Raw genomic sequence first — 20,058 nt, forward strand, 5'->3', positions numbered from 1 at the left:
CTGGCCCTGGTAAGTGCTATCATGGGGCTTCAGATGAACTTGGGGATAAAGTCTCGGTGCTGCTTGCAGCATCCTTGAGAAATGGAAGATTGGGAGCTGGAATCCACATAGACCCCGGGACACTTCAGTGAGACAGGTTGTACACCACCCTGTCATCAGAGAGAGGAATGCATGCCGATTTCTTTAAATGGGGAAAAAGTACATTCTGAAAATTCTACAGATATTTGAGTTCAGTAATGATCCCAGCAAGACTACAGACCAAATGCCCTATTTCATCTGGAAACAAAGAAAAGACAAACAAAACAATAAACATAGGTGGTTGGAATTGCTCTGTTTAAAAAAAAAGATTCAGTTTGGCTTTTTAAAAAGTCATTCAGCCCTGGCTGGTGTAGCTCAGTGGACTGAGCGTGGGCTGTGAACCAGAGTTGCTAGTTTGATTCCCAGTCAGGGCACCTGACTGGGTTGAAGGTCAGATGAGAGGCCACGTGAGAAGCAACCACACATTGATGTTTTTCTCTCTCTCCTTCTCCCTCTGTAGGGAATCACTTCATATGGCGTGGAAATGTAGCTCAGCCCTCACGTGGAAAACCAGTGGGTAGAGAGTGGCACACAGGACCACGTCCACAGAGAGGTTTTCCCGTGGAGAATCAGGCCTGCATTGTACTGAGGCTGCTATGAGACTTGCTTTTGCTAAAACTCCCTCACCCTGAATTGAGGCAGCAAGGGCTTACTGCAACTTCCTAAAATCTGAGCTACACCTCCCGATTATGAAGTGTGACCAGTTCAACCACCCTTCCCCCTGACCTGCAACATCCTTCTCTTTGAAGTAATTAGCAGCATTCTTTCCTTTGTTACCTGTAAAAGGCAGTCAGTCCCCTGCAGTGAACCTGTGTGTAGTAAATGAGGACTACCCTGCATGTAATGTACCCAGAGAAGGAATAAAAGCCTGTCCAGGCAGGAGCTGGCACTCTCTGGCCCTCTTACCCTCCCTCTCTCAGAGAGTGGCCATGCCGTCCCTTTTTCTCCACAGGATTTCTGTGGTCCGTGTGTATTTGTTCACGAGCAACCGCAACATACCCGTGTATGTGGATCCTGCCGGCCAGGGTCCTCCATGTCCCTCCCTTGCCCTCTCTCTAAAAAGAAATAAATCTTTAAAAAAAAGCAACAACAACAACAAAAATGTCATTCATAGCAGGTGTGACTTTGGGTGATGAACACACAGTGTAACACAGAGATGCTGTATTATAGAGTTGTGCACTTGAAACCTATATGATCGTATTAGAATGGCTGTTACCAGAAAGATGACAGATAGCAAGAGCTGGTGAGAACGTGGAGAAAAGGAAACCCGTGTGCCCTGTTTGTGGGAGTGAGAACAGGAGCAGCCGCTAAGGAAAACAGTGTGTGGGGGCGCTCCTCAGAAACAAAAAATGGAACTACCATGTGACCCAGCAGTTCCACTTCAGGGTATACGTGAGGAGGAGTTACAACCACTATTTTGGCCCTGACTGGTGGGTCTCAGCTGGCTGGGCATCATGTCAAGAAGCAAAAGGTCACTGGTTAGATTTCTGGTCAGAGCACATGCCTGGGTTGCAGGTTTGACCCCCCATCGGGGCACATATAAGAGGCAACCAAGTGTTGTATCTCTCCCCCTTTTTCTCCCTCCCTTCCCCTTTCTCTAAATGTAAATAAATAAAATCTTTTTTAAAAAATCACTATTTTGCCCTGGCTGGTGTAGCTCAGTGGATTGAGCGCAGGCTGCGAACCAAAGTGCCACAGGTTCGATTCCCAGTCAGAGTACATGCCTGGGTTGCAGGCCATGACCCCCAGCAACCGCACATTGATGTTTCTCTCTCTATCTCCCTCCCTTCTCTCTCTAAAAATAAATAAAATAAAATAAAAATCTTTAAAATTTTTTTAAAAACATCAGTATTTTAAAGACATATCTGCACCCCTGTGTTCCCCACAGCATGACAATAGACACAGGAACACCCTGAATGTCCATCCTGGATGAATGGACAAAGAACATGTGGTGTACAGCTATCCCGCTATCCCGCAGAATGTTTCTCAGCTATAAAAAGAAGGAAATGTTGCCCTTTGTGACGATATGGTTGGACCTTGCAGGCCGTAGACTAAGTGAAATAAGTCAGACAGAGGAAGGCAAACACCGTATGATCTCCCTTATGTGTGGGATCTAAACAAGCCAACCCGATAGAGACAGAAAGTGGAGTAGTGTAGTGGTTGCCGGGCGCTGGGAGGCAGAGGAAACGAGATGCTGCCCCCAAAATGCAAACTCCCAGTTAGACAATGAATGGTTTCTGGGGAATGTAATGTACAGCTCGGTGACTGCAGTTGAAACACTGTGTTTTTATCTGAAACTTGCTAAGAGAGTAGATCTGAAATGTGCTCACCACATGCACAGAATGGTAACGGCGTGAAATGACGGATGTGTTAACTGACCTTTTTGTGGTCATTGTCTCACGACGCGCAAGTGAATCAGATCATTACACTGAACACCTTAAAGGTACATAATGTCATAGGTCAATTGTATCTCAGTAAAGCCAGGGAAAAGCACACAATAAGCAAAAGAGCACAAATCAAAAGTAAAAAAGATGGACCAAACATGGGGTGAAGGCTAACAAAAAAGACAAAGCTACCAATATCCCTTTCAGATGAAGAAGCATTCTAAAAAAACAAATAAAAAAAAAGCATTCGACAGGGGAAACAAGAGTAAACCCACGAAGAACCTACGACAGGAACTTTTGTGCAGTTAACAGCACAGCAAATAAGATAAACAAGAACTGCTAGAAGCGTGAGATTGATGGAAAGAAACCTCTGGGCCTCATCGTCTGCAACTTCCCCATGGACACTTGTTTTCCAGTTATGAGTTTGCAAGTTCTCCGGCCTCTCTCAGACCTCCATGTCTTTGCATAATTTGTGCCCCCTACTAAGGCTGGGCTTCCCCAGTCCTGGCCACCGCATCCCGTTTACAGGAGATCTGGCTGCTGATTGTTGCACAAGAGACAGTTATTTTTTAAAATTATTTTAGAGAGAGAGAAACATTGCTTTGTGTTCCACTTACTTATGCATTCATTGGTTGATTCTTGTCTGTGTCCTGACAGGGGATCGAACCCACAACCTTGGTGTATCAGGACAACATTCTAAACAAATGAGCAAGGCAGCCAGGGCTACAGTCTTAAAGTGAGACTTGATGAGATAGGGAAAGCATATCTCAAAGCCAGGTCCATTGCAGGAGGTGGTCAGCGCCTGGGGGCAAGGGATGTCACAACAGCAAGTGGAGCACAGGGGTGGTGGGCCTGGCGGCTGCCTTCCCAGCATCTTTGCCGCTTGCCTCCTGCTGTGCAGCAGCCAGGAGCCCTCCCCAGCCTCCCGGCCAGTTTGGGTTAAGAACTATTGTGGAGTGCCTGCTGCTGAGCCCAATGTTGCTTTGGGGGTGAAGGAAATGCTCTCAGATGGATTGTGAGGATGGTTACACAATCCTGTGAATATACTAAAAGCTGAGGGGCTGTACACTTCAAACGTGTCAACTACATGGTACATAAATTACATCTCAACAGAGCTGCTGCTTAAAAAACAAAACAAAAGAACCATCATGTGCATTCCTCCAGCCACAGGAATTGGTCTGAGGAAGGACACACTCGGGATTCTTGTGGGAATTCTGGGATGTCAACAACATGCTCTAGACCCAGATAAAAATAGGTCTCGGGGGGAGCTGGCAGTCACACACAGAGGGGATCCACCCAGGCAGGCAGGAAGGAAGGAAGGAGAAGAGAAGCGAAAAGGAAAGGAAAGGAAAGGAAAGGAAAGGAAAGGAAAGGAAAGGAAAGGAAAGGAAAGGAAAGGAAAGGAAAGGAAAGGAAAGGAAAGGAAAGGAAAGGAAAGGAAAGGAAAGGGAAAAGAGAAGAAAAGAAAAGGAAAGAATCTCAAAATCTGGGCCCTGGATAATACCAAGAAGCAGCTGAATCACAGGAGGGTCCTCCACACAGTGCATTTTGCTTGAAATCTCCTCTTCGGGGTGTAGAGGGTGGTTTTGGATGCGGCCCCTTTGACGGATGCTTGGGCGTCTCCACTTGTCAGTGTCCCCAGGGACACTGCGATGAGCAGCCTCGCATTTACCGCCTCGTGCCTCTGCGCAGAGGTGCCCGTGGGAGAGGGAGTGCCAGGAGTGGAACTGCTGAGCCGAAGGGTTTCTTGCCAAATTTTCTTCCGAAAACAATTGTTCTATGGGATGTTTCTGTTTCGTTTTGTTTTGTTTTTGCTAATTTTGCTCCTGCAGCATACCTGGCCGCCGTCTCCTGCACTTCTGTGCCCTGGAGTCCCTGAGGCTGTATTTTCCCCGCAGCCTGAGGCCCCGTTCACAGCTGTTCCCCCACCTTCTGCAGGTGGGATAATGTCCCCGAGGCCAGTGTCGTGGGTGGGTGTGGTCCTGCCTAGAGGGACCGCCTTCTTGGTTTAGGGCTCTGCTGTCAGCGTGTTGAAATTTGTGGTAATTTTTGAACAAATGCCCATGTTCGTTTTGCACAAGGCCTGTCCTGCCAGCTTCTTACCCATAGGCCCTGGGTTGTGCCTTTTCCCCAAGTGTCCCGCCCACCCACTGAGCTCTACTCCAGATCACAAACGCCTTCATCCCCAAACACACTCAAATGTGGGAAAGCAAAGAAACCTCGGGCCCCTGTGGGCCCAGAGGGAGAGGCAGGGCACGCAGCCTCTCCCTGGGCAACAGCTCGGCTGTTCTCGAGAAGCAGAAGCCTGACTGGAGACCAATTCCCAGTTAATTATAAAATTGGCTGTTCCGCTCTAGTTATGCTTTTTGGGAAAACTGCTAGTCAGCGCGCCTGCTGCGAATCTGTTGTCACCTCATGCTGGTGCACAGCTCGGTTTCCTTGGTCGCTTTGTAATTTGCTTGGAAATTACTGGCATCTGTGTGTTTTTGTGACAGTTTGAAAACTGCAGTGAGTAAACCAAAACAAAAGTTACTAATGGTGTCGCTGCCTTCACAGCTAAGCCGTGAGAGGAGGGCGACAGCCATTGCCTTGGGTGAACTTTTCAGGAAAAACCCCCAACAATTCTGAAGGCGTCACCGTCCCGAGGTCCCATTTTGCGGTGTGGCTACGAGTCCCCTATTTATCTAGGGAACAGGCCCCAGCACAACCACAAAATTTGTTCCAAGCTGCACGGAGGCCATTTTTTTTGTTTGTTTTCAATGTTTTACTTTTTAAAAAAAGATTTTATTTATTTATTTATTTATTTTTAAAGAGAGGGAAGAGAAGGAGAAAGAGGAGAAAAACATCAATGTGTGGTTGCCTCTTGCACGCCCCCTACTGGGGACCTGGCCTACAACCCAGGCATGTTCCCTGACTGGGAATCCAACTGGTGACCCTTTGGTTCATAGGCTGGTGCTCCATCCACTGGCCACATGAGCCAGGGCAGTTTGCAATATTTTACTGATGTACAGCATGTGCAGAAAAGAACACCAGTTCTAAATGCACAGCGTGATGAACTGTCTCTGATGTAGGCATTTACTGAGCGCTCATGACATGCCCACTAAGCCACAGATAACCAGATGTCTACATTTAGAAGTCAAGAACTTTGGCTCCTGACTTTGAATTCTAGATCTGCTGTTCATTACTGAAGTGACCCTGGGGAGCCGTGAGCCCAGCCAGCCTCAGCCTCCTCATCTTTGCATGGACACTGCCTGGGGCTTGAGAATCACTCCATTCCATCGGCAAATGGTTACTGAGCCTGGACTCTGGCCAGTTACTAGAAAGTGAGTATACACAAGGTGCTGGAGCAGGAATCCTCAACAAACGCTAGCTCGATGAATATATGTGGCTCTGGGTGCCTCCCACCCGAGATTCGGACAGGACAAGTGACTTGCCCAAGACTGCCTAGCCAGCAAGCAGCCCCCAGCTCCTGTCCTGCAGGAATTGGCCACAGGCTCATGAGCCCAACCTGTGGGTGACATACACCTCCAGCCCAGGCGTCCAGGGCTGCCCCCACAGCTGCTGGGAGCTTTCCAGAATGCAAAGGCTTTCTCTACACACATGCTCTCTCTCTCTCTCTCTCTCTCTCTCTCTCTCTCTCTCTCTCACACACACACACACACACACACACACACACGAGCTCATTCTCCCTCCACGTGGCCTGCAGGAGGAGGCAGTGCCCTAGACGTTTCTGGCTCCTGTCAAACCTCCTAGTCACTCTCTGTGTGACTATGGACATGTCTCTTTTTTTCTCTGGGCCTCAGTTTCCAAAACTGCAAAATGAAAAATCAGGGGTGAGGACGGGAGCTTGGGAAGATGATCTTGAGCCAGACCCTTGCCCGTGGGGTCCCAGCAGACCCTAGGAACCAGAGGACCGTGGGGCAAGAGCAGCAGCTGGAAGGTGGGGCCAAGGAAACCCACGCCAGGCTGAGCACCTGTTCAGAGAACCCAAACCAGCGTGACCGAGGGCTCAAGAATGCCGCTCGTCGAGACGTGCTGGTGGAGGCGTGGCCGGGCCTCCTCTCCAGCTCAGCCTGGCTGAAACTTTCCCCCTGAGTGGCACATGAGCTCTCAGGGCAGCCCTGGTTCCCTGACGGAGGAGACACTGACAGGTCATGCAGAAGGACAGCGGCTGTGTGCTTGGCTTTCCTGAGTTAAACAGAGGCTGAGTTCCATCTGTGTCCCAGCACCTCAGGTGGGACTTCTCACCTCTCCCAGCCCCCACGTCCTCTGCGGTGTGGGGGGCTAACCACAGCTCCCCTCACTGTGGGGATCCTAAGACACGTAAATAAGATGCCTGGCAAAATATCCAGCCTACACTAGGTGCAGAAGAAGCAGGAACTGATGCAATAACAATAATTATCATTACTCTCCTTTCCATGAATGTTCGAGGCTACACCGAGTTACGGAGGAGGCTCTAGTCACAGGCACAAGCCATGTGGCCGCAGTAACAATGCAGTGGCCCCAACGCAGGCCCCGGGGGTAGCAGGCACCAGACGTGCTGATCAGGACACTTTAACACTGACCCCGTTCAAGGCGCTGCTCTGAGCCCAGCACCAGGGTTCCCCACCTGAGCACCAGCTACACTTTAGGTTGGCTCATTGCTGTCCTGGGGGGCTGTCCTGCACATTGAAGGGTGTTTAGCAGCATCCCGGCCTCCACCCACTGGGTGCCAAAAGCCTCCCTTCTAGTTATGACAATTAACAACAGCTCCAGACCCGGCCACTTGGCCCCTGGGGGCAAAACTGTCCCGGTTGAGAGCACTGCTTTGCATGGTTAACACAGGCAGCCCCCACAAGTTCCTATTAGTATCATTTCATTTACAGGTGAGAAAACAGAGGCACGCAGAAAGTAGGTGACTTGTGTGAGGTTACCTGGCTAGTAAATGGCGGGACTGAACTTTGAACCCAGGAAGTCTGTCTCCACAGCTCATGTTCTCAACCACGTCCTTATGGTGACATTTTTTTCCCACTGGTCAGATGCAGCATGTGCTTGGGGGAGGAAATACCATCAGCCTGACCTTGGCCCCAGCTCTGCCTCTCATCAGATGAACTCCCCTGTCATCACATGAGCCACAGGCCGGTCCGACTCCTGATGGTCCCCCACCCCCACCTCGGAATCGTTGGAGTGTGATCTGCTGAGGTGAGACGGATTCCCTGGTGGGGCGTGCTGGAGGAGGGACAGCTGATCACAGCTGGGGACTTGCCAAGCTTTACTCAGCCGAGTGGGGAACACAGGGACGGGTAAGGTGCTGGGGGTGAGGACAAAGGAGGGACAGGAAGGGGCGAGTTGACCGTCAGTGAAGCCGCCACGGGAGGTGTGGCCGTATGGTGTGTGAGGCGATCCTATCTTTTGTCTCCTCTTCAGACCTCCAGGAAATCAGCATTACCAGCCAAAGTTCTGGGAGCTGGGTTGTGTTAGAGGTGACGTGATGAAATGTCAACACCAGCTTCTGGTCCGGCGTGGGAAAAGGCCAGCTGGATGCCGGATGCCCAGAGGAACCTGGTCATACCCAGCTGCAACGCCCCCTGGCTTCAAAGAGGACACAGGCGAAGGTTCAAGAAAGGAAAAACGAGACCGCAGCCTCTCCACTGTCTGGTCCCTGGGCTGCAGGAACGGACTCCCCGCAGGAACGCAGAGTCACTTTTGGTCCTGCTCCACGTTTCGTGGTGGCTGAAAATGTCTTCCCAGCAAAGACTCCTGAGTGTGCCGTCTGTGCCATCCTGCTCTGTGTTAGCAGGGGATGCATCACATCGTTGTTCTCGATTCGTTATCCTTCCCTATCTAAAGCCTTTGCCGTGTGACTTTGCCTTTCCTCGCGCTACAGACAGGTTCCTGCCCCTCCCCAACCCACTGACTTGGGCTTTGGGCACCTGACATGCTTTGGCCAATGGCATGTTAGCAGACGTGAGCCCCGCCGTGGCGTGACTCATGCCCGTGTGGCGGGGCTGGCCCTCCTCACCTCCCATCACCACAGGCAGAGTTATCCCTGGATGGCTGCAGTCTGGGTCCCAGAGGGAACACAGACCAGAGCCTCACAAGCAGATGGAGCAAGTTCAACCAGGCCCACAGCTTAGGAAAGGGAGCCACCCAGCAGAGCCTAGGCCAGACCAGCTAAGCCTCAGCTGACCATCAGGCACGGGCATGAGAAATGAGTGTTGCTTTAATGAAGGATTGCTGTTGAGTTTGGGACCATTTGCCACACAGTGGCAGCTGACAGAGACAGTGTGTTATTCAACAACCCCAGCAGCTGCGCCAGAAGAGCAGCGAGCCCACTCTCCCCGCTCACACACCCATTCCCAGATACTTGGGGTGCACTCCATGCCCCTCTCTCCCTCCAGCCCCCAGGAGAGATGGCACATCAGGTTCTGAGACAAGTGAAGGGGGGAGTCGGGGCTCCGAGAGCAGAGGGCGAAAGGCAGTCTCGGGGCACAGCCATGTGCATGCACGTGGGCATGCCAGGGAACGTGCAGGTCCATACTCTCCCAAGAACATAGACATGGCCGTGTGTGTCGACACGGGCTTACGAAGGAGGGTCTCCCCTCTGCTGTTTTAGGATTCGCCAGGCAGGGCACACTCCATGCGCACGCAAGTGATCTCATAAAACTTCCTATGCGACTATGCTGTGGACGGTGTAACAGCCTTACTCACGCACAACCTGCACATCAGCCCACAGCCGCCCTGCCACCTCCGAAGCAGTCCCTGTGGGGACAGGGTGGGGGCTGGGCAAGGAATGAGACATCAAAGGCACATTCCGGGCGCACACGTTTCAGTGTCATCGTAACGGAGCTCCCGAGATCCCCGAGAGGCGACAACAGACCGGCGTGTTCCGGCAGCACGCTCGTCTCCGGCGGTCCCGAGGTGCTCGTCACACTTCCTCCACATACCGATTCTACCAGAGATGGTCACAGGCTTTGTCAGCAGGACTAGTTCGTGTCACAGACAACAAGAATGAAGACACTTTGAAATATGGTCTCTGTAAGCTAGCTTCCGGAATCAGACCTGAGGCTGGGCCAGCAGACAGGAAGGCACGGGTGTGGATGCTCCCCCCAGCCTGTGAAGGGGAGTGGGAGCCAGAGACGTATGCAAGACCCACTGGGCCAAGATGCTGCAGTCTGGGTGTGGAGACCAGGCCCACAGACCGGGGGTTCTCAGCCCTGACTGTGCACTGGGGTCACCCGGTGCCCTGACAACACCCCAGACCAACTGCATTGCAGCAACCCCCCCTCCCCCCCGGAAAGGGGATCTGGGCATCAGCATCGTTCGAAGTGGCCCAGGTGACTGCACTGCACAGCCTGGGTTGGTACGTGGCCAGGTTTGCAGAACTGCACAGGAGTTTTACAGAATGGGGTGGGAAGGCATGGACTGCATCCAAATGCTCACGTGGCACTCCTGGGAGGGGCAGCCTGCATGTCTGAGATGACTGGAGGAGATTAAGGTCCTGCCCGTGACCTCTGAGGTGAGAAATGTTCCCGACCAGAAGATCAGGACCAGCCAATCTCCACTTGAAGTGGCAGCATGGCCACCCCCACCGCATTTGAACACATTGCAAATAGCTTGCCGTCATTTGAACATGAAGTCTCACATTTTAAAATCCTCTAGTTCCAATGTTCTCAAAACAAAAATCAAAAGAGATGATAATCTTGGGGTCCCTGTCCCAAAGTGACAAAAATTGGCTAAAGCCGAGTGGCGGCAGCCCCTCACGCAGGCTCCCAGGGGCAATGTAGCCGCGGTGGTTGCCAGCAAGGTTCTGAAAGCTCCCGGGGGGCCGGGGCTTGCCTCTTCCTTCCTTGGAACGATGCCAGGGACGTTAGCCCGCCCCTGCCTGAGTCACTCAATCAGATTCTTTGACACGTAGGGCGGTGCACAGAACTGGGTCGGCCAATTCAGCTGCCACTAGTCCCGTGTGGCTGCTGGGCACTTGAAATGTGGTTAGCAGGACTGAGGGACTGAATTTTTTGTTTTGTTTCACTTTAACGAACTCAGATTCAAAACCGGATGCTGGATTCCAGTTACTAGAAACTTGGGCACGTGAGTCTACTCTGCAAAGCCTCAGTCCTTGCCCGAGAGCTGCCGAATTGGGACGTCTGGTGGTGGGCGCAGCGATCTGGTTTAAACAAGCCTTCTGGTGGCTTCGAGGCACCATGGAACCCAGAGCTTCTGCGGGGCTGGGGCAGGATGACCGCTGGGGATAAAGGCCAGTGACTAAGGCTTGGAGAAAAGCCCCAGTCTTGGTGTGTGATCATGGGAAAGTATCTTAGTCTTCCCTCCCCCACCCTACAAAATGGGGTGAAGATGATGACAGTGGCATCTGCACAGCTGTGAGGATGCAATACATGCAAAACACCTGGCCCGTAGAAAGTGGCCTATCAGATACTTAGAAGCAACACTGTGTTCCAGCCGACGAGCAGCCTACCCAGCACCTGATGGTGCAAACAGTCCAGGGGAAAGAGCAGTAACCACAGTGGGATGGGGTGGAGGACAGAAGGCTTCCTGGAGGAGGCAATGTTGGAACTCAGTTTGAAAGGAACATCGGGGAGGGAGGGAGATATGCAAAACTCGCAGGCAGGGGAACAGGTTACTATGGTGGTAAGTACAAAGGAATTTCCTGGGGTGGGGGGGATAGAAGCCTGCACTAGGGTGGATAAGAACAAAGTCCAGAAGAAATAAGGCATAGAGGGGAACATCTTCCCCAGCAAAGTAAAATCCAGAAGCTGTAGCAGAGAATGCCTGAGCTATGGTCACATCAACAATTAAAACTTCTGTACAACAAAAACACCGTAAACAAGTTAGTAAGACCAGTGATCAGCTGAGAGGAAATATTTGCAAAAAATGCTGAAGTGTTACTATCTTGTCTTATATAAAGAGTTCCCAGAAGTCAATAAAAAAACCCAAAAACACAATAGAAAAATAAACAGCAGATACGAATGACGTCACTGAAGATAAAGTACAAAAATGCTCCATAGGAAAAGATGTTGAACCTCACAAGTCATCAGGGAAATGCAAATGAAAACAATGAAGTATTTTCACCCATCAGATTGGCAAACATCAGGTTAACACCCAGGGTTGGCAAGTGTCAAGGAAATGACAACCTCACATTCTAATGGCCTCTGTGGGCCAACCTGGGTGGAGTCAGCAACACCCCAGGGGATGGGGTGAGGTGCAGAGGGGAAGAATCCCAGAGCCAGAAGGAGAGGACCTAACCCTTCCATGAAATTCGTGCAGTTCAAGCCTTCCCCCTCTGCTCCAGGCAACAGTCAGGCAAGAGAGGAAATAGGAAGCCCAGTCAGAAGGAACCTGCCCTTTTGGGTTTGCAGGCAAGGGTCAGCCAGGCCATCCTACTGGCGAGAGCATCGGCCTGCCATGGCTTTCGGGGCACAGTGGCAGCTATCCCCAGGGTGGCAGCACCCAAGGGGGCAGTTCCGTGGTAGAGATCCTGGAAGACTTGATGGTGAGTAGGGTTAGAATGACTGGGTTGCACACTTGAAGCTAATATAAAATTGTATGTCACTGTAACTGAAAAATAAAAAGCACTGAAGTAAAAAAAGGAATGATGTATTTTGCCAATGAAGTCTCTGGCTCAGAGAGGTGCGGTGGGGGGAGGGTTGGGGCGCCAGGGCAGATCGTCCTGCTGCTCCGAGGCGCCAGGGGCCTGAATTCACACAGACCCGGGCTCCTGGAGTCAGCTCCTAGAGCTTTCCCTTCGACTCTAGCGTCTGGCACGTACTGTGCACACCCTACGCACTCCCACTGTGCCAAGGGCCCCGCGTGCATCCATTTCATTGTCCTCTCTAAGGAGGTGGGAACTGTCCTTTGCAACCATCTGGCAGAAAAGGAAACTGAGGCTCAGGGAGGTCAGGGAACTTCCCCGGAGCCCCACAGCTGCTAGGTGGTGACGCTGGGCTTCGAGGGGCAGTCTGTCCTCTACCACTGGGACACGTGAACTGTGCGTGGGTGACCCGCTCTGGGCTTGAGGTCACGCACAGCGGGGTGTGTTTGGGGGTTTAAAGGTGCATGGTCAGTGGAGAGGTAGGTTGGCACTAACCGTGATGGCACAGGCCTCGTGGCTACACACGAGTGAAACAGGTAAAATCTATTTCACAGACTACCTGTGTGCAGTCGGCCAAGGTGCTTCATCACCTGGTACTAAGGGAATGTGACCCTTGCACTAGACTCCCCGTGGGTCCCCAGCCTCTCTGATGTGTCAGACACTCAGCGTGTGGACGGATGTGTAACCACGCTGCTGGCAAAGGTCAGGTGAATCGAAACAACATACAATTCGCAAAGACTAAAAAGAGCCCACATGCCCTGTGAAGAACGTCAAGAATATAAATAAACAAAAGCTGGCACCCACTGGGTGAGCCTGTGACTGGATACGACCTTCCTGGGAACCACTCGGCGATGCATTTCAAAGTATATACCTTTGGGCTCGGTGATTTTTACCCCAGGAATTTCTCGTAAGGACAAGTGCCCCAAGATACGTGTCCAAGACGATGCCATCTAGTTCAGACAGGTAGCAACCCCCTCCCAGAGGAGAGGAAACAGCCTAGACCAGCACAGGAGGCTTAGATACCAGAAGGCGTTTCAGTCACAAAATGAACTATCGCGCAGCCTTCACAGGGAACAGTGTAGATCTCTCCGTTTCCATGAAAGGATGTCATCACGTGGAAAAGGCCAAATACAAAGGCTACAGGCATATGTACTGTGTACATGAATTACATCACATATGTTTTCCACATACATACATGGAAATGTGTATTTATGAAGCACAAAATCTTATAAGATTTACACTGAATTGTTCACAATTACTGTTCTTGTGGGTTGGAGGTGGGAGGAGGAAGTGCATTTCACTCGCTATTTTTTTGCTTTTTTACAGCAATCCTGAATTAATGGAAAATATATTTCGATTTAGGAGCAAGATTGGAGGGACCCCCTCCAGAGCCATCTTGCTCACGTTGGGGCACTGCCTGACTTTAAGATGCGGCCCACACAGAGAGCCAACTCTGCGTCCCGTTCGCTTTTGGGACGTTCTACTTGATGGCAATGCTGACCCTGGTCACCTCTGCTCAGACCTTTCTGGTCAGCAATCAGTGCCCCTTAGCCCAGTGGGTCAGTCCCAGATCTGCCTCCGGGGCCAGCGTGCGCACATTGTAGGGGCCGGGAGCATCTCATTCGTCCTCACATCCCCACGCCATCGCGGGACTCCCACAGCAGCAGCGAGCATCTCACTCACGGAGCGAGTAGTCCGTGAGCGCCCACAATGCACTGGGCGCTGCGCTGGAGGAGTGCACGAAACAGAGACAGCCTGGCGTCTGGGAGCTTAGGGGGTTACGTCAATAAACGCCGCATGAATGAGTGGCCACTGAGATGAACGACCGCAGAGGGCAGGAAGAACTGACCTAGTGACCTTGTGAACCCATACACAGGAAGACTGCGCTGGAGCAGACAAACCAGCCCTGTCTCAGGGAAGTGGTTTTCACCTTTTTTTTTTTTTCCGCAATGGAATCTCTTTTCAATAAACAAAATAGAGAACAATGACACTATTGTAAACTCATGTGTAAGTTCAATCGGAAGCATTTATGGATCCTGAAATCTGTATCATTTTGATGGACCAAAAAAATATTTGGGATATAACACACTTGAGGTGTGTGATGACTTGACTAGTTTTTCAATGCTGAAGAACATAATAAAGATTGGATTCAAATACAAGCTTTACAGAACTCTGGACTTTGAAAAACTACTGTTCTGGAAGTCAGAGTGTTATTTCTGTGTTTTATTTTGTTTGAAGTAACAAAGGGAATGCAACAAAACTCATTTTTTCCTTCATTCGGTAAATATTTAGTATATTCAATGGGTCAGGCACTCTTAGAGTGAATTCAATATCAATGGCCTTGAATCAAGAAATTAAGGGAGGGTGGGCGGAGGTCAGGGGAACAGCCAAGATAGATAGGTAGGTAGGTTGGTGGAAGGAAAGAGAAGAGAAGACAAGACAAGACAAGACATGGCTTTGGCTTATTAAAATCAATTGTCCATAAGATCACATTGTCCTGAGTAACTTTTGCCCAGGATGGGACAGAGCGCCCCGTGCACAGGAGCTCAGTGAATACAGATTAATGAAATGAGCTCCCCGAGCTTCCTGCCCCTTCCCTGAGCCTGGAAGTCATTCCTGTCTCAGGGCGTTCCATGGGCTCAGGTGTCTGGGATCAGGTCTCATACTCCCCGAATCTACTCTCCACATTCAGGCCACAGTCAGTCTTCAGGTCCCGGGTGCAAATGAATGGGGTAACAGGGGCTTCTCTGCCACAGGTGGAAACACTTTTGGAGGGGTATCGGGCAGGATCTATCAAGATTCAAACTGTTCCTTTTAAGCCAGCAATTGCTCTTCTAGGAATGAGTTTTACCCACACAAATCCCCAAAGACATTCCCTGAAGTATTGCCTAGAACTGTTAAATGTCAGAGCCAGTCTAAAAGTTCATTAGCCAGCGACGGATCCACATTAACCAAAGAACAGCCACAGAGTTGGGTTCTGGGAGGCCATTAAAATGAATGAGTTAGGTCTTTATATCACTGACATGTAATATAAAGACGCCAGTATAAACAGTTTGAGTATAAGTACTCAAGAACATCATAAAGATTGGATTCAGACACAAGATTTACAGAACTCCGGAGTTTGAAAAACTACTGTTCTGGAAGTCAGAGTGTAATTTCTGTTTGTTTTGTTTTGTTTGAAGTAACAAAGGGAATGCAACAAAACTCCCTCTGTTGCCCATCGCCTTCATTAAGGGGATGAAGGAAACCTAGATGCACACGGTTGCATGATCTTATTTGTGCGGGACTACACATACATAGCCTCATATACATCAGAAACTTCTCCCTGGGAGCATGCCAAAACTTTAGCAGCAGTAGTTCTGGGAGTAGGCACACATACCTCTGCACTGTTTGAATTTCTATAATAACCCTATGGTAATGAGCTATAATGATACATGGGGAGAAAGGACTTATTAAAAATTCTGGTCTGGCTGTCAGAGCCACCTGAGCAGGATGGAGGAATGACCCGGTTGTCAGGCCCGGTGACCACACAGCCACACTAATCCAGCCAAGGTTTCACAGCTTAAGGTCCTGGATCCTTAGCCCCAAATAATCCCTGGGGTCCCTAACGCTCTCTATATCCAGAAGAACGGGAAATAGCACATATTTCGAATCACTCCTATCTCTAAGAATCCAAAAATCAGTGACCCTGTAGGTCAGCAGCAGGAGCCCAGAGCTGGGTTGAGTCCCAGGAAGAGTTGGGGTTTAGGGCCCTCCTGGACCAAGGTTTAACATCCACCCACACCACTTGGGCCCTTTCCTTGACCTCTCCGAGCTGCTGTTTGCTCATCTGTAGGATGGGAGGGGAATTCTTGCTTCAGAGAGATGATGTGAGAACTGAGACAACATACACTGCCAGCACATAGTAGGTCTTCTACATGGTCCCCTCTTTCCTCAGCCTTGGCCCTGAGGCACCCAGGACCCAAGCCTCCCCCATCTCCTCCCGAGAATCCTGTACCTGCAGCCCAGGTCAGCCCAACGCTGGGCACAGCGCCCTGGCCACCTGGCGATGCGGGCCCGCGGGATCCGGGGGCACGGCGAGGCCAGGGACACCGGGGCCAGCCTCTCCATCTGGGTGGTGGGGAGAAGGGCAGGCTCCGCCATGAGCTCACAGGTGAGCCTCCGCGCTGCTGCTGCTGCTGCTGCCGCCGCCGTCGTGGCTACTACTGCCGTGGGGCTGACTCAGTCAGCAACTCGGCAGTTCAAGCAGGAGGAAGCCTGTACACCCAGTTCCCAGACACCCCCTCACCAGGACAGATGTCCAAGCTCCTCCCAGGCGGGGCTGGCTCAGCCAGGGCCACCTACAGGCAGTCACACACACCCCTGAGCCCTGCCCACCTGCCCACACTGTGAAGGCAAAGTGAAAATGGCACCTTTGAAAAACAGTCATAAAATATAATTTGTGTTGCCATCATTGTTACTTACAGCCATTCAATTGTAAATGAAACAGCATTAAGAAAGTACCTGGCTAACTGGGGTGGAGAAAAGCATCCGTGGCCTGGGGTCTTCACCCCCCGCTTGGCCACGCCCAGTGTGCCTGTGAGCAGGCCTTTCACCTGCTCTGAGCCCGGGTCTCCTCTGGGAAACGCCAGGAAACAGAAAAGCAAGCCAGCAGGTGTGTGCTGAGGGTGCGAACGGGCAGGGCGTGCCTAGGGGAGGAAGGACACTAAGGGAGCAGGAAGCGGAAGTGCCCGGATGTGGGGGTCTGGAAGAGTCTCCCTGGGAACTGACTTTCAGCCTGGGATGTGCAGTGGTAGGGACAAGGGAGGGGCGTTCCTCCTGGCTGCCCTAGCTTGTGCCCTACTCTCATACCTGTTATGGGCCGGGAGTCCCTCCCCTTACTCCCTGGCTGGGACCGAAAGCCATGGTTCCCCCACCCACCAGATTGCCCTGGCCCACCCTGCCCACATGCAAGGCGCTGGGAGTCAGTGACCCTCCCAGGCAGCGCATTTGCCCTCACACGAAGAAGAGCGGCCCCAGGATGCTCCTCGAGGAGGGGCCCAAGTCCACAGGTCACCATGGTCTGCTCCGGCCTGGAGGAAATCACTCCACAGCGCCCAGGGGTAGGCCCTGAGATAGGCCGTCCTGGCATCGAAATATGGGAGGAGCCCTCAGGACAAAGGCCCTCGGGAGCCCCAAGTCCCACGCAGCCATCGCCGGCTCTCACGTGCAGACCGGGGCTGCGGAGGTGACTGGCTGCCCACATCTCTCCCAAGCCTGGTCGCGAGACTCCGGAACTGCACCCCTGGAAGGCCCAGCACCTGGGGGCCCCCCCACCGGTGCAATGGCCCTCCCTCCCCACGTGTGGAAGTTGAAGTCGCAGTAACAGTGGGTGAACAAGTGCTTTGGGAGGCACAAGAAGCTTTGTGTGGAAAACATGGTAGGTGTTTAGTGAAGGCTGAATGGATGGATGGACGGTTGACGGATAAGATGGGTGGGTGGGTGACTGACAGGTGGAAGAGGGCATGCCTGTGCACATGAATGTGTGAGCATGAGTGCCTGAGCGAGCGAAGGAATGAAGGAAGGAATCAGTGAGCCATTAGGTGAATGGGTGGATACGTAAATGAGTGAATGAACGAATGAATAAATAGATGCCTGAGTAAGTTAGTAAGTTAGTGCTTGAGTAAGTGAGTTTCTAGTGCAGAACAGAAAACTTACCACTTCCCTTACGTGTAGGGAAGCCTTGGGAAGAAAGCAAGAGGAAGACAGAGTAGCCTGAATCGTGAACAAACTGCACTTTCAAGCTCCTTTAAGGAAGCACCCCCTCTCGGCTTCCTGGAGCGCCGTGTGTGCTGAGAGTGAAGTGAAGTGTGTCCACGCTCCGGGCAACATTCCTGGCCGGGTCCCAGCCTTGGAGTATCGGCCGGGCCGGTTAGGTCACAGCGAGTGACTCAGACCTGGCGGCCCTGCACGCTGGCGGCCCTGCACGCTGGCAGCCTGCCAGCGCCTCACTGGGCAACCTGCAACCCAGCCCACCCACTCGCTCTCGTCAAGAGCATTCCGTGCCCCTCGGACCCGGGAAGCTCCTCAGGGTCACGTGCTACGGGCTCAGCGTTTCCTCCCTGCCTTCCTGCCCCTCCCCTCTGAGCCGCTCCCACTCCCCACTGTGGCGATGTCCTGCCCGGTGTGATGTAGTGGACACCCGCAGGCCTGGGGTTCGCCCGCAGCTCTGTTACTGAGGGTGTGTGACTTCAGGGCCTTAACGTCTCTGCAAACCTCACTGACTGCAGGGGCGGCTGTGAGGAGTCAGTGGGGTAACACATGCCAAGCACCCAGGCTGTGTCTGGCACACGAGGTGCACCAAGCATTGTAAGTTGCTCAAATGTTTCCTTTTGGCAACAATTCACGGCACACCGTGAAGCGCCAGCGAGGGCTATGCTCAGAGCTTTACGTGGGTTACCACACTCAGGCCGCACACGGAGGGTGTTGGGGTTCAACCGTGTCCTGCCAGGACTGTACGTGGAAGTCCCACCCCTGGGACCTCAGAATGTGACATTTGGAATTAGGGTCTCAACAGCGACCATCAAGTTAAACGCAGCTCTCCGGGTGGGCCCTAATGCAATGACTGGTCCTGACACAACGGGGCCTCGGACACAGACGTGCACGGATGGAAGATGACGCGACACCCAGAGACACCCGTGAAGAGGGAGCCCAAAACGGGAGTGACGCTGCCACAAGTGAAGGAGGGGCAGGAGCTGGACGAGAGGAGGACGGTTTCTTCCCGAGCAGGTTCGGAGGGAGCCTGGCCCTGCCTGCGCCTCGATGCTGGGCTTCTAGCTTCTGGAAGTGGAGACACGACATTTCTGTTGTTCCAAGCTCCCCGGTCTGTTTGCATGTGACAGCCACAGGAAGCAAGTACAGAGGAGATGGGTTCCATTTTGCTCAGGGTGACAGCTAGGCTTGATGGGATGGTGGGGGGTGGGTGAGGGGCTTGCATTTAGGGTTCCAGAGCTCAGGGGTGGAAAGTAAGGGCAGGCCTGAGAGATGAGACCTGAAAAGGGCCCCAGAGACCACTGAATGGACACTTCATCTCTGACAGCCCCCGCAGTGCCCCCGCCTATGCTAGTGACCGTCCTCCCAGACCCCTGAGTTCCTGGGGCTGGGGAGGCACGTACACTTATTGTGCTGAGTTGGCTGTGTTTACTGCAAACATGGACAGCACAGGCAGTCCAGGAAGAGCCCGGGGTATTTTGTGGGTCTTGAGAAACACATCTCAGTTAAGAGTCAGAAAAACAGGCCACTTCCAGGCTATGCGACTCTGGGTGAGTTACTTACCCTCCGTGCCCCTAAGTTTCCCCATCCGAAAATGGAACTGTGACCCACCTCACGAGGTCGTTGGGAAGGGCAAAGATAAGACAGGGGAAAGCACTTAGCACTGGGTCAGACACTCAGCGTGGCTGCTGAAGGGGTGGGGTGGGGTGGGGATGATGTCTCTCGGGGAGGCTGTCACTAGGAGGTCAACAGGTGTGTTTACCAGACACACACACACACACACACACACACACACACACGTGTCCTGCCTAACAGGACAAATTGCCAGGAGGGCGGCCCCAACCCACACCCTTGAAGGCCCAGGGTCTCAGCCCCTCCCTCAAGCAGGAGGGCATCTCCTCCAGCCCCCACCACTGCCGCCCAGAGCTACTCACTCACCTGCCAGGGCCACCCCCCAGCAGCTGTCTCCCCTGCCTTCTGCCATGGGGGCTCCTGGGAGTGTGACCAGACGCCCTCCGGCAGAGCCTGGCTGTGCCAGCTGTCCCTCACGGTCTGAGCCCCGTCCACCCCGGGGCTTCTCTGGCTCCTCCAGGGTGGTCGGGGGCAAGGGGCTGGTGGGGGGGAGTGACTCATCTCAGTTTTCCAGGTCAGCACAGGAGGCTGAACAATGGCAGACAGCATGGGAGCGGGGGCAGGGTGGTCGGAGAAAATGCCAGACAAAGCCAGAGTGAAGCTTCAGCCACTGGGGAGGTTTGT

The 20,058-nt window shown here is 52.4% G+C and overlaps 1 protein-coding gene across 2 annotated transcripts in view; it reads right to left on the bottom strand.

Annotated features, from left to right (window-relative positions):
* ARHGAP40 (Rho GTPase activating protein 40) overlaps positions 1-16,245 on the bottom strand; it is a 33,592-nt gene extending 17,347 nt beyond the window's left edge. For both annotated transcript variants that reach the window (XM_045833280.1, XM_045833279.1), the window contains exon 1: positions 16,049-16,245. In XM_045833280.1, coding sequence (XP_045689236.1) covers positions 16,049-16,194 — 146 coding nt within the window. In that variant the 5' untranslated portion in view covers positions 16,195-16,245. The remainder of the gene's footprint in view (positions 1-16,048) is intronic.
* Between the last annotated feature and the right edge of the window lie 3,813 nt (positions 16,246-20,058).

This window comes from Phyllostomus hastatus, unplaced genomic scaffold (genome assembly GCF_019186645.2).
Source record: "Phyllostomus hastatus isolate PE091 unplaced genomic scaffold, TTU_PhHast_1.1 phas_contig_17, whole genome shotgun sequence".
NCBI classification, from domain to species: domain Eukaryota; kingdom Metazoa; phylum Chordata; class Mammalia; order Chiroptera; family Phyllostomidae; genus Phyllostomus; species Phyllostomus hastatus.